Source organism: Rattus norvegicus, chromosome 19 (assembly GCF_021556685.1).
Source record: "Rattus norvegicus strain SHRSP/BbbUtx chromosome 19, alternate assembly SHRSP_T2T, whole genome shotgun sequence".
Taxonomy (NCBI): domain Eukaryota; kingdom Metazoa; phylum Chordata; class Mammalia; order Rodentia; family Muridae; genus Rattus; species Rattus norvegicus.
The window spans coordinates 54459066-54472462 of NC_141552.1; the positions used below are offsets into that span (position 1 = coordinate 54459066).

At 47.4% G+C, this 13397-nt stretch overlaps 1 protein-coding gene across 1 annotated transcript in view; it reads right to left on the minus strand.

Annotated features, from left to right (window-relative positions):
• Positions 1-9722, minus strand: part of Fa2h (fatty acid 2-hydroxylase) — a 51307-nt gene extending 41585 nt beyond the window's left edge. Inside the window, 1 exon segment of the mRNA NM_001135583.1 lies at positions 9384-9722. Coding sequence (NP_001129055.1) covers positions 9384-9653 — 270 coding nt within the window. The 5' untranslated portion in view covers positions 9654-9722.
• Positions 9723-13397: the final 3675 nt, after the last annotated feature.

The window sequence follows — 13397 nt, forward strand, 5'->3', positions numbered from 1 at the left end:
CTGTAAAATACTGGTTTTCATTTAAAGAACACCCACTTTGACCTTTTTATCCTTGAACTCAAAGTCTCTTCTAGTTAGAGCCAAACACCAGCTGAGGTTTTGTTTGTTTTGTAATGGCACCTTGTATCATATCACAGTTAAACTTGGCACTGCCAAGGACTTGCCAGGGTCAAAGAGAGCATTCAAGAAGCCAGAGTGATCTGGTTTTCACCCTGACCTGCGGCAATAATGGGGTCATAGAAGCCACAATTATTCCAATGTAGGGAGTTTCAGAGTGCAGGCCTTGTAATTTAATAATCAGAAGGTGGCATCATGTGCCTTTGTAAACCCAACCCATGAGAGGCTGAGGCAGGAGGATTTGGAGTTTGAGCTTACTTTGAGCCATATGGCAAGGCTCTGTCCAAAACACAGCAACAGTGGACCCATGTACAGGAAACTTAGCACAACTGCAGTGCCAGCGCTTGGCAGGTGAAAGCCAGAGGGTCAGAAGTTCAAAGTGATACTTAGCAACATGAACCCTGCCTCAGAAAAAATAATTAAAACCTGTGATGGCTTGTATATGCTTGGCCCAGGGAGTGTCATCATTAGAAGGTGTGGTCCTGTTGGAGTACGCGTGACCTCGTTAAGAGTAGGTGTGTCACTGTGGTTGTAGGGTTTAAGACCCTCATCCTAGCTGCCTGGAAGTCAGTCTTCTGCTAGCAGCTTTCAGATGAAGATGTAGAGCTCTCAGCTTTCCCTGCACCAAGCCTGCCTGGATGCTGCCATGTTCCCGCCTTGATGATAATGGACTGAACCTCTGTACCTGTCAGCCAGCCCCAGTTAAACGTTCTCCTTATAAGAGTTGCCTTGGTCATGGTGTCTGTTCACAGCAGTAAAACCCTAAGACAGAAAAAAATACCAACTACAATGACCAAAATCCTCAAGTCTTTTCTTTGACATTCATAAGAATGGCCTAGATCATAGACCCTTTCCTCCTTTTCTTCTTTTCTTTTCTTTTCTTTTCTTTTCTTTTCTTTTCTTTTCTTTTCTTTTTGTTCTTTCTTCCTATTTGGGCAGAATCTTATGTAGATCATGTTTGAGGCTAACTTCAGATTCATGTGTGTGTGTGTGTGTGTGTGTGTGTGTGTGTGTGTGTGAGAGAGAGAGAGAGAGAGAGAGAGAGAGAGAGAGAGAGAGGTATTCCTGCCTCTACCTCCCCAGTGTTGCAGTGCTAGAATTCTAGGTATGCACCACCATGCTGGGCTTATGGGTGCCAATAATCAAACCTAGTCCCTCCTGCATGCTAGGCAAAGTACTCTACAAACTGAGACACATCCCAGTCCTATATTCTCACAATTACATATGCACAGGGACCACCAGAGAACAAGTAAGGGGGCTGTAGTATTTGAATTCATAAACTAAAGCCAGACATTTAGAGAAATACACCCCCCAAACTCTGACTCATTTTCCATTAGGAAATCTCCATATCATGCAATGTTGAGCAATACTGAGGAGGCCTACCAGACAGAGAAGGATACAGAAAACAGAATCCTATCTCTTTTTCCTGTGCAAGAAGAAATTACAACTAATTCACATAGGTAATTTTCAACCAGATATGTTGTCGATTGGCTCCGTCTACATAACCAAGTCTGGGCTTCATAGTTTCCAGTCATAAGCTTTTCAAGTGCATTGAGTATTGGGGGCCTGTTGTCTACACCCCTTTCTATTATTGACAGAGTACTTTCTCTTTTGCAGAGAAGAACAGGTAGGGAGAGTGATAAAGTTGTCTGCCCACCTTAGATGGGTACCAGTCAGAGAAGATTGAGCGACACTACCTGGTGGCTGGAGGATAGCATTAAGAGCCACTGGGGGACCAGTCACACCCCATGAGCAAAGTGGTATCCCAGTTGCTTTCCCTGGCCTTGAACTTGTGGCAGACTTTCTGCTTCTGCTTCCAAAGTGCTGGGATTATGGGACATAACACTACATCCAGAATCAACTGATTGTTGTTGGAAGCTTTTTTTTTTCTTCTCATTGAAATACGGTCAATCTACATAACCAATGCTGGCCTTGAACTCTGTCTTCCTGGTTAGTTTCCCAAGCACCAGGCTGGTGTGCATCACATTGACTTTACTATTTCCTATGGTCAACTTCACTTTTATCCCTTTCGAGACCGTGGAGAGGTGCACAGCAGTGTCTGGGAGAGGAATATGTTCCAGTAGTTATGGCTGAAACTAATGGAGGGCAAAGGCAGAAACAAAGAACATACTAACCCCACCTCCTATCTCCAACCAGATTAGCTAATAAACAGGAGATATTTTTCAGACATTTTAAAATTTTTTTTTTTGGTTCTTTTTTTCGGAGCTGGGAACCGAACCCAGGGCCTTGCGCTTCCTAGGTAAGCGCTCTACCACTGAGCTAAATCCCCAGCCCCTTAAATTTTGAATTATTATCTTTTCAACGGTGTGCACAGCCCGTTTCCCAAGCAGCCCATTCAGAGGCTTGTTCAAATTCTCTCTTTTTTTTTTTTCTTTTTTTCAGAGCTGGGGACCGAACCCAGGGCCTTGCGCTTGCTAGGCAAGTGCTCTACTGCTGAGCTAAATCCCCAACCCTCAAATTCTCTCTTAGTCCCTGTTGGCAAGAACCGGTTCGTCCTAATGAAACCCAGGTGAGTTAGACAAATGCCAACCTCAGAGAGCTCACAGTCTCACAGACAAGAGACAGGTGGGTAGTGAAGAAACCTTGAGAGAAGAATGCTGTGAAGTAGTCTAGTCTAGGTAAAACACTGTGAGCATTTGACAGAATGGAAAAGGAATGTTGTAGAGAAAGAGATAAGAGAATCTATGCAAGACGAAACTTTTGAGTTATCCACGGGAAGCCAGTGAAGGCTGCCTCAGCATAAACTCTCATTTGAAAGTGTTACAGGCAATGGGGGTCACTGAAGGGACCTGCCCAGGAGCCCGAGGCAGTACTGAGCATGGTGGGAACCAGCTAAAGTAGGGTATTAGTAGGAGAGATTGTCTAGAAAGAACACTGAGGACCAGCATGTCATCCGTCACATCTCCTACTCTTCTGTTTCCAATCGCTCACCATTTCCCCTTCAACTTGGATCCTCTAGGTCAGAGCAAGCACCAGAGATTAGCTGTGGGTAGAGATGGGAACACTGAGTAACCCCAGGGGGGACACTTAGTGAAGGAAGCCACCCTGCAGAGAGCATGGTGCCTTCCAGGGGAAACTCAGAGGCAGGGGAAAAAAAGCATCTGGTAGTGACAGAGGTTAGGACAGAGACACCTCTGAAAGGTGCTGTCGGCTGGGAGGAGGCAAGAGCTCATTGCAGGCTTTGGAAGAGTCCTACATCTTCCTCTGGGCCATAGCTACAGAAGGGTTTGCCTGGGTTAGGAGGTGCTTGCAGAAAGTTTTGGGGTCCCCTCTGTACTGTAAAGTCTGGAACATCTCCAGCACAACAGAACGTGGAGGTCTGAATGGAAACCTTGGATAGCTGGTAACTCCACTTCCACTGTGGAGTGGGGATAAGAAGCTGGTTTGCTGAAACCCAGTGGGTTGAAGACCTGGGTGGGGGTCTTCAGCCTTTTCCACTTTGCTGGTAAAGGTAAAACAAGAGAACACAGCAATGGAGACTCAGAGGTGGTGACACAGGGCACGGTAGGCAGAATGATGCCTTCTCCTCCCAGGGTCCATGTCCCAGGACCTGAAGCCTGTGATTATGTTATTTTACTTGTCAAAAGGACTTTGCAGATGTCAGTTAAGGATCTGGGATTATCTGGGTGTGTCCACTATAACCCTAAAAGCATTTCGAAGTGGTAGAGTGAGACAGATAAGCCAGAGTTGGAGACGTGATGATGGAACTGAAGCTACAGTAGTCAGACACTGGCTGGTGGTCACTCGGGGAACACAGGTTGTCCCTGGAAGGCTGAAAAGGCAAGACGTCTAGAAACTCTAGAAAGAATGCTTCCCTGTCTACTCATGCCCCACCTCTGACCTCCAGAAACGTAAGAGGATACCGGTGTTGCTTTAAATCTCTGCCTGTGGCATTTTGTTACAGTTGCAAAAGAAAATGAATTCAGGCAGAAAACCAAAAGGATCAGGTATCAGAGGGAGGAAGAGTAGTAGAGAGGCCCCAGCAGGGGTGAGCCTCAAGAATGCAGCCAGGCCAGCAAAGAGAGGGTGAGAACCAACTGTCAGAGGTAGGGAAGCTAAGGTCAGAAGACCCTGGCAAAGGCTGCTTCGACAGCAAGGTAGGTTGTCCAGACAATGGGGGAACACGTTAATTGTCTAAATAAAAACATGTGGGTTAACACTATGTGTCATACTAGGGAGGCGAGGCTCCAAACAGCAAAACTAGCAAGGAAGACAGGTGTTACTCAGGCATTGCTTTGGGGCTATTACCTGACCATGTTTTCAAAGGAAATAATTGTGCCCAACAGGCCCATTTCTGAGATTCCTCCATTCTTGCTCTCAAATCCAATCTGAAGTGACAGCAGCAGCAAGCACTCTTGGGATCTGGGTCTTGTGGCGGCTGGGTCTACAGATGTGCTACTAGCTGGCCCTGGTTTCATCCTCCAGGTAAGATTTGCTGGTGTGTCAGCAGGCCAGAGTAGTTAGGAAAGGGTGGTGACCTTTACTGGGCCGGGCAGGCCCTCCTGGGAAGCTCTTGACAGTAGATTTCAACAAACCGACTCTCATCTCTACTCCGGGATGCAAGTGGAGATAGATTACCAGCTCTCCAAGGTTTCAGTTCAGATCTCCAAGTAGGACTGCACTGGAGGTGTTCCAAGGCGTTACAGAAGGAAGGGGACCCCAAGGCTTCCTGCATCTTAGATTCTCTTTCCATTTAATCACTCAGACCCTAAGACTCTGAGCCTGTATTACAAAACCTAGCAGCACCACAGGTGGCAGGGACTGTGGAGTTTGAACTCAGGGCCTTGCGCTAGGCAAGCGCTCTACCACTGAGCTAAATCCCCAACCCCACAGTCCCATGTGACTGGGATATGGCCCCCAGTCCTTCAGACATTTGCTTACCTCAATGCTACAGTCCAGGTTTATCCTGCCTGGAGTATTCCCAGGCAGATGGCCCAGATCTCACCAGTTCCTGACCAAGAACTCTTCAGGTCTGTGATACAACGTAGGCGAAACACAGGTCTCTTTCTGACAGCTAGGATCCCCCTTGGTGTTAGATTTGTGGTTTGCAAAGGACCCCATTTGGGCTGTGATATAAGCCCTAACTGGCACCAGAAAAACATTTTTTTTTCTATACATAATTTTATCTCTTTCACTAGTCTCAGCCGACGTCCCACAGAATACTATGTTCAAAAAGTTTTGTTTCAGCGCTTCCTATAGCGTGATCCAAGTAGTACCCATGATGGTTTTGGGAGATACAAGAGACACTTTTTCTCATTTTAAGTTTGGGGCGGCGAATCTGGGTCAGTTGGTGCACTGCATGCACAGGGCTGGTCCCCAGGCCCACATAAACTGAGCATGGTGGCACATGTCTGTAATTTCAGCACCTGGGTGGTGGAAGAACAGAAGGTCACGGTCACCTTCTGATACGTAGTGAATCTGAGGCCAGGCCGGGCCACAGGATACCTGTCTCCACCCCCACCCCAAATTTATATTTATTTTAAAATATATTTAAGGCTGGGTGTGACGGAGCTTGTCTTTAATACCAGAACCCTGAAGGCAAAGGCAGGTGGATCTCTGTGAACTTGAGGCCAACCTGTTTTGCCCATTGAGTTCCAGGACAGCCAGGATGACCTGGTGTCAAACAAAACAAAACAAAACCAACAAAAGCAACCCACAAACACTAAACAAAAAGACCGTGATTCCATTGGTATTGTCACCTAGAGTCAGTAAATGCTAAAATAAAAGGTGAGTCCATCTAGAGAGGTTTATCCAACTTAAGTGGTGTCAGTGACTCATGGGTGTCCAAAGTCTAGGGAACATAACATCTGTGGTCTTGGAAGGAGGTTTAGACACAAAATCCCTTCCTTGCCTGTTTCTCTCTATACCTTATTTTCTTTATTGTGCAGAGTCCACAGGGGTAGGTCAGAGGCAGGGGTCAGTTCTCTCCTTCCTCTATGGATTCCAGGGATCCACCTCGGGATAGGTCATTATGTTTGGTGGCAAGTGTCCTTACCCACCGAGCCGTTCGCCGGCCCTACTTTTTTTTTTTTGAAGTGGTGTTCACAACAGGGCGTCATGTCCGCAGGCGGGAGAACACATCTGTCCGTGCCTAGGCTAAGAAGCTTGACCCAACTGACCGTTGGCAGACAGGCATAGTGAGATAACCTCCCCGATCAGCCACGGATCTTTTATCTCCCCTACCCCACAGTATGTTAGCTCAAACAAGTCTGACTTGTTCTCTGTGTGTGCCTTTGTGTGAGTGTGAATGTGTGTGTAAGCGTGTACATAGGGGTGTGGCAAAGTAGGGAACTGGGGAAAAAGTGGGGTGGGCCTTCTTTATGGAAGAAGATAGAGAGTGTCCCCCACTTAATGATTAGGCTGGAGAAGGGTCCCTGGGGGGCTACTTCTTAGCATTTTCTTTCTGCTCCTCACGCATCAGGAGAAGGCTCTCAACCTTTGGGGGTATCAGCACCCCTGGCTCAGCAGGAGAGGAGGGAGGTAGAGAAGGGAACATGGAGGTTGTTAAAGGACTTACCTAGTCACTTCTTCGAATGGACACTCCGCCCCCCAATTTCTCCTTTGTTTTTTTTTTTTTTTTTTTGGTTCTTTTTTTTTCCGGAGCTGGGGACCGAACCCAGGGCCTTGCGCTTCCTAGGTAAGCGCTCTACCACTGAGCTAAATCCCCAGCCCCAATTTCTCCTTTGACTACCTGTCTCCTTCAATTTAAAAGAGACCCTTGCCTGGTATCGTAGTGCATGCCTCTAATCCCATCACTTGTGAGGCCCAGGCAGAGGGATCTCAAGTTTGAGACCAGCCTGACTGCCTGACCTATATAGTGAGGTACCACACAAAACAAAACAAAACAAAACAAAACAAAACAAAACAAAACAAAACAAAACCATAAGCTAAATTAAGGAGACTCTTGTACTATCTACATTTGAACTCTGCCAACAGAGTGACAGGAAACTGTAACGTAGGGTGACTGGCCTGGCTGCTGGCGAGATCTGGTCTGTGGGATTGGAGGTGTACTCTTAGATTTTTAATTTCCTCTATCCCCTCCAGTTGGGGCCCAGAAATCTGGATGTTTGCAACGTGACCACACTGGTACTGGTGGATGGGACAGGTTAAGAGCAGACATAGAAAACAAAGGTGAACTAGCTTTGCCTCTGAGTCCTCTCTGACCCTAGAGGTCGGGCAGAGCAAGGTGAAACAAAACCAAATCCTAACGCAGGCTGGTTGGCAAAGCAGGAAGGTGGGGCCATCCAGCGCACAGGAGGGAGTGACATTCAGAATGATACTGAGTAGAGAGGCCACACCCTCAGGCTCCCTTCTGTTGAAAATAGTTACTATACAGAGCAGGCCCATGCACCCTCACAGGCCTGGCCGTCTCCAGTGTTCTGATCCTAACTGCTTGCTGATTTCTGTAGGATTTTTCTCACAGTTCCTTCAGCAAGACCTGACACTAAACTCCAGCTTCCTCTACTGTTCTGGACTCCCACTGTGGACACTTATTATGCAAAGTCTGGACACTTATTATGAAATCTCCTTTCCCTTCTGGACATTGGCAGTTGAGCTATACGGCCGCCTTTTCTCTGGTCTCCTTACATCCACTGGAGTTCCCTCCACTCCTTCTTGTCACTGGAGCAAGGATACTCTTTCAAAGATGCAAATCTTTCTGCGCCACTCTCCAGCTTACGTCCTTAGCCTCACAAGTCAAACCCCCAACCACAGCCTTTGAGGCTCACGAGATCAAGCCCTGGTGACTTCTAGCTCCCACCTCTTCCCTTCACCTGCCAGCCTGTTGGTCACCATACTTTATTTCTGTCTCTTGACTGTGTCATGCTTTTTTTTTTTTTTTTAAAATACATGCTATTCCTCTGTCTGGAATGTTCTTCTTACCACTTTGTCTGGCTAAGCTCTGTCTTCAATTAGCTCTTGGTGAAAATGTCACTTTCTTCGAGGTAGCCCTTACTGAACCTGCTCTCCTGAAACCCTCACCTGGACTCAGTAGGCAAGTATTATAAATATTAATGAATGTCATTAAACGATTATCATGTCAGTAGCATGGTCCCTTCCCTCCCCATTAACGTGTTCACTCCGTGAAAATGGTAACCGTGTTTGTTCTGTTCAATGTCTGTTGGTGTCTAGCACGGTCTTGTCAACCAGTTTAAGAACCAAGTAAGTAACTGAGTAAGAGATAAAGATGAGGCAAGGTGGGTAAGAGGTTCTCCTGGAACAGTGAATGGCACGTCCTTTCATCTAAAGATCTAAAAGCACTCGAAAGAAAGGGAGCAACAAGGAACAACCGTTGCTTCACACCTCATCACGATGGCCTTACTGTTACCAGTCCTACTGTCCGGTTTGGGAACAAGGAATTAGCTTGGCTCCAACCTGAGTCTACCAAGAAGAGCTCTGTGGAGAAGGACTGGATCCCCAGCCCTTGAAGCTTAGGATGGAGACGGCTTTGATTCTGGAGGAAGAAACACTTGATTTTTGTACTACCTAGTTGTTTGACCTCAAATGTTTATAGAACTTCACTGAACCTTTGTTTTCACATCCTGAAAGGAGAATGACACCCACGGTGGGTTGAAGGCAAAATCCGAGATGAGTCTGTACCACACGGCAGTACCGGGCTTATAGTCTGGGTTAGAAGTATCGACTTCACCTTAGCAAGCTGGCTCATGTATTTTATTTCACTCTTTCATACCCACAACACTGTTTAGGACGGAAATAAAACTAGGTCTAGTCCCCCACCCACCCACAGGAGCCCCTGGAGTTAGCGGAGCAGAGTTTTGGATTTGTGCCTCTTTGAACCAAGAGAGCGGTGGGGATGGGGAACTGAGGCCAGGTGAGCCTAGGGACCTATTATTGAAACAAGAAAGGAAACCAGAAGGGTTGATACGGAGAAAGAAAGAGAAGAGAGAAAAGGAGGGTGGTAGTGGTTGGAGCCAGAAACAGGAATTGAAGTTGTCAGGAGGCAGGGGGCCATAGAAGGGACATGTTGGAGGGAGGGTGCAGCCGGGTCAGAGGGTAGTGCTGGAAAGAGGAAGATCAAGCTCTTGGGGATAGGAACGGGGAATGGGGGTCCTGGGGAGGGCAGTGACCTGTTACCTGGAGAGAAACTGGGAAAACGGAGGGAAGTGAGGGCGGCGGCTGTCACCTTGCGTTCTCCTAGAGGGCAGGTGATCTAGGCTCTCTGAAGTGGCGGACTGGGGGAGGGGTAGAAGGCAAGGAGCGGGGTGTGCCTGGGGGCCGCCTGGTACCTGCGGGTCCGCTCGCAGTTCGCCCACATAGTACTGCTCCAGCCAGCGGCGAGCGTTGTCCGAGTGTTTATGAGGTGGCCCATCCAGGTCGGCACTGATGTCCTGGCCAGCCCGCGCCAGCAGCAGCTGCTCGCCCCCCGGATGATGCCGCACGAAGCCGGTGAGGTCGTAGAGACTGGCCCCGCGACGGACCCAGCAGGCACCGGCCGCCAGGCGCCGCTGGACCTCGGCGGACGTGAAGGAGGCGGCGGGGGGCGGAGCGGGGGCCATGGCGGGAGAGCGGAGCTCGGATCTCGGAGCCCGGCAGTCTGCTCCGCGGCCGCCCAGCGCGCCTCTAACATCTCGGGAGCCGGGGCAGCCGCAACGGGCCGGCCGCCACCGCACCTGCTCATTTGCATGCCGTGCTCTCATTGGCCACTCGGGGGGACGCGGCTGGTGCCGGAGCCGCCTCCCCATTGGCCCGCAGGGACCCGAGCCCCGAGCGCAAGGCGCGGAGCGTGGCCCGCCAGGTGGCCCTGGGCAGGTAGAGGGCGTGCCCACCAGGTGTGCCGCGATGCGGGTGGCTGCGAGCCGACTGAAGGGACCGAAGGGACCACCTCCTCGGCGGGCGGGCACTAACATCGTCAAGGGACCACATCTTCAAAGGGGAAACTTAACTGTATTCAATTCGGCAGTTTCAAGAGGCGCCGAGGACAAGTGGCACCAGGGCAGAAGTCTAATCTAATCCCGGGGGTTGGAGAGGGGGGTATGTAAAACTCACCAGAAACTCAGCTACAATATATAATGATGTAATATTTAAAACTTATATCGTCGCACCATGCGAATGCGCGTCTAAATGCTGAATATTTATTCTCGAAGTGCTGTAAATTTATATTATACACATTTTATTACAATTTTAAATAAAAATGAAAAAATAAACGATTTTTACTGGGTGGGTTGGGTGAGTGGACAGACGACTTTAAAAAAGATTTATTTTACTTTATGCGCGAGTGTGTATATGTATACGGTATGCAATGCCTGTGGAGGACAGAAGAGAGTGTCAATTCTCTGGAACTGGAGATTCGGAAGTTTTTGAGGAGTCATGTGTATGCTGACAGCCCAATCCTGGTCCTCTGCAAGAGCAGCCAATGCTCTTAACCACGGAGCCAACTCTCTAGCGGTTTTTATAAATCATATTTTATTGAAACAAAAGTCATTATTAGTAAGACAGCATTGGGAAGCCGCACAGCTAGACTGTGTTTTCTATTTTGTTCACTATGGACCTTTTGCATTCGTTCGGAGTTGTGGGAGACTTAAAGTATTTATCTTGGGAATTACTATTTACTTTATTGACTTATGAATTCATTATGTATCTATCCACCTATCAGCAAATCTGTCACCTCACAACCTTGTAATAAAGACATGGCTCATCCAGTGCCCCCTCCCCCCAGCCTCCTCCTCTTTTCCTCTTGTTTGGGAAGGGCAGTGGCTTTGGAACCCTTCTGAGGTAGAGGTGAACTGCTAGCCTGCCTGGCAATTGATGGGTGTGTGCACACATCTTCTCCTTTGTGAGACCTGTTATTCTGACTGATAATTGGATTATTGATTGCTGAATAAAGCCACCATCCGGTGAATGGAGGACAAAACTTGTAATATTTTCAAGGAGGAAAAACATATTTTTGCTGGGTCTAGAGAGATAACTGCTAAGACCCTTCACTGTTCTCCCAGATCACCAGAGTTCAGTTTCCAGCAGGCAGCTCACAGCCACCTATAACTGACTCCAAAGAATCCCGTACCCACTCTGACCTCCCTGGGAACAGTTTTTCTCTCTTCCTTCCTTCCTTCCTTCCTTCCTTTCTTTCTTTCTTTCTTTCTTTCTTTCTTTCTTTCTTTCCTTCTTTCCTTCTTTCTCTCTTTCTTTCTTTCTTTCTTTCTTTCCTTCTTTCTCTCTTTCTTTCTTTCTTTCTTTCTTTCTTTCTTTCTTTCTTTGGAGACAGAGTCTCACTGTACATATAGAGCTCACTTTATAGACCAGGCTAGACTTATATTCATATAGATTTGCCTGCCTCTTCCTCCTGTGTACTAGGATCAAAGGTGTGCACTACCACATCTAGGAACATAATGTAATTTTTAAAAAAACCTTTAAAACATTTATCTTGAGATTTGAAGTTATCTTGAATTTTTTCATAGGCTCTTAGATTTTGGCCCCTCACTCTGTCTTACATCACGCCTCCTGGGAGAGAATCCTGGAGGGAGACCAGGGAATCATGCCTCCTTTCTACAAGGAAAAACAGGGGAAGCAAGCCTGTGGATTGGGTGTATCATCAGAACCTTGTTACTAACAAGGAAAGCCATGCTCGGCTTTAATTGCCCAGCTATGGATCCTGATTTGTAACCAAACTCCCAGTTCCAAGGCTGCCCCATCCAGCTGACTTTGTCTTGCCCCCAGCCCCCACCCCCTGAAAAGTTTCTCCAGGTTGCATGTGCTTGTACCCAGACAGGGCTAGCTAGCTCTGTGTGGTAAGCCTGTCTCAGAAGCCTCAGGGCCACTACAACAATAGAAGGATTTACAGTCTGGCTAGCTGGTCTCACCCTGCAGGGATAGGTAAAAGTTCTACTGTGGATTTAGGTCCGCTAAGGAACAGGTAGCCATCAGGCCTGGGCAACAAGTCCTCACCCCATTTCACATCTCCTCTGTTCCAAATACGTGGCATGGTAGGCCCAGGCTCCTAAGTGCATTAGAAGATACCATGTGGGGGACCCTCCCTTACTGTTACTGCTGCTTACCACTGCCTTGTAAGAAGCTGAACCCTCCTTTCAGAATTGTGACCTGCACATTTTTGCCCTAGTAATTCCATGTCTAGAAATGTGATCGCGCAGACGAGTTATTTCAAGGTGTATGATTAATAGCAATAGTTACAATGCGGTTCACAGAGCTGATGCAGCCATCATGAGGGAGGAATGAGAGCAAATACCATGTAGCCATTACACAGAATCAGGTAGATGCACTGGGAACAGATGGAACAAGCCCCAGGACACTGTAGTGGGAAACAAGAACAGTGTGCACAGTGTGCCAACAGCTTGTTTGTTTGTTTGCTTGTTTGTCTCGAGATGCAGTCTCCTCATTTAGCCCTGGCTGGCCTGGACTCACTATGTAGACCAGGCTGGCCTCGAACTCAAAGAGATCAACCTGCCTCCACTCGGGTGCTGGGATCAAAGGCATGCACCACCATGCCTGGCCTTGTTGCTTTTAATTATTTGGTATTTTAAAATATCTTATGCAAATGAAGGGGCATATGCAAATTTTAAAACGAACGGTATAATTAGGTAAGACAGACACTTGAACTTGAGCCTATTTTCGTACTCCAAACTGTGGACATTCTGCCTCCTGGTTATCAATCAATAAACAGCCCCTGACCCTGACTCTGGTTTTTTCCTGTGCTAGGGGTTGAACTCGGATACATGCTAAGCAAACATTCTACCAATAAGCTACATTCTCAGCTGATCTTCACCTCTTATTTATTTATTTATTTTTTTACTTTTCAGATTTATTTTATTTTTGTGTGTGTAGGCATTCATGTAAGTATGTGTATGAGGGTGCTCACAAAGGCCAGAAAAGGGCATTGGATCTCTGGCCACCTAGTGGGGTGCTAGGACTCAAATTCAGGTCTCCTAGAAGAGCAGCAAGTACTCTTAACTGCTGAGCTATCTCTCTAGTCTCATTTTTAAGAAATTAAAATAATTTCTGCCTCTCATCTTTTTTTTTCTGGAGCTGGGGACCGAACCCAGGGCCCTCTCATCTTGTCATAGCTGGGGTTACAGAACCAGCTTTGTTGCTTCCTTTGGCCAGCTTCGTGCATGTTCTAGAGAGTCAAACTCACGTTCCCATGCTTGACAGACAAGCATGCTACATTCTGTGCTGTCTCCCCAGCCTCTTTATCTTTTATTTAACAATCTGTGTGTGTCCACAAGAAGTATAGTTTGAATTAAGTTGGTCCTGTGCCAAGCACCTGATATTCACTTGTCATTGTGTAG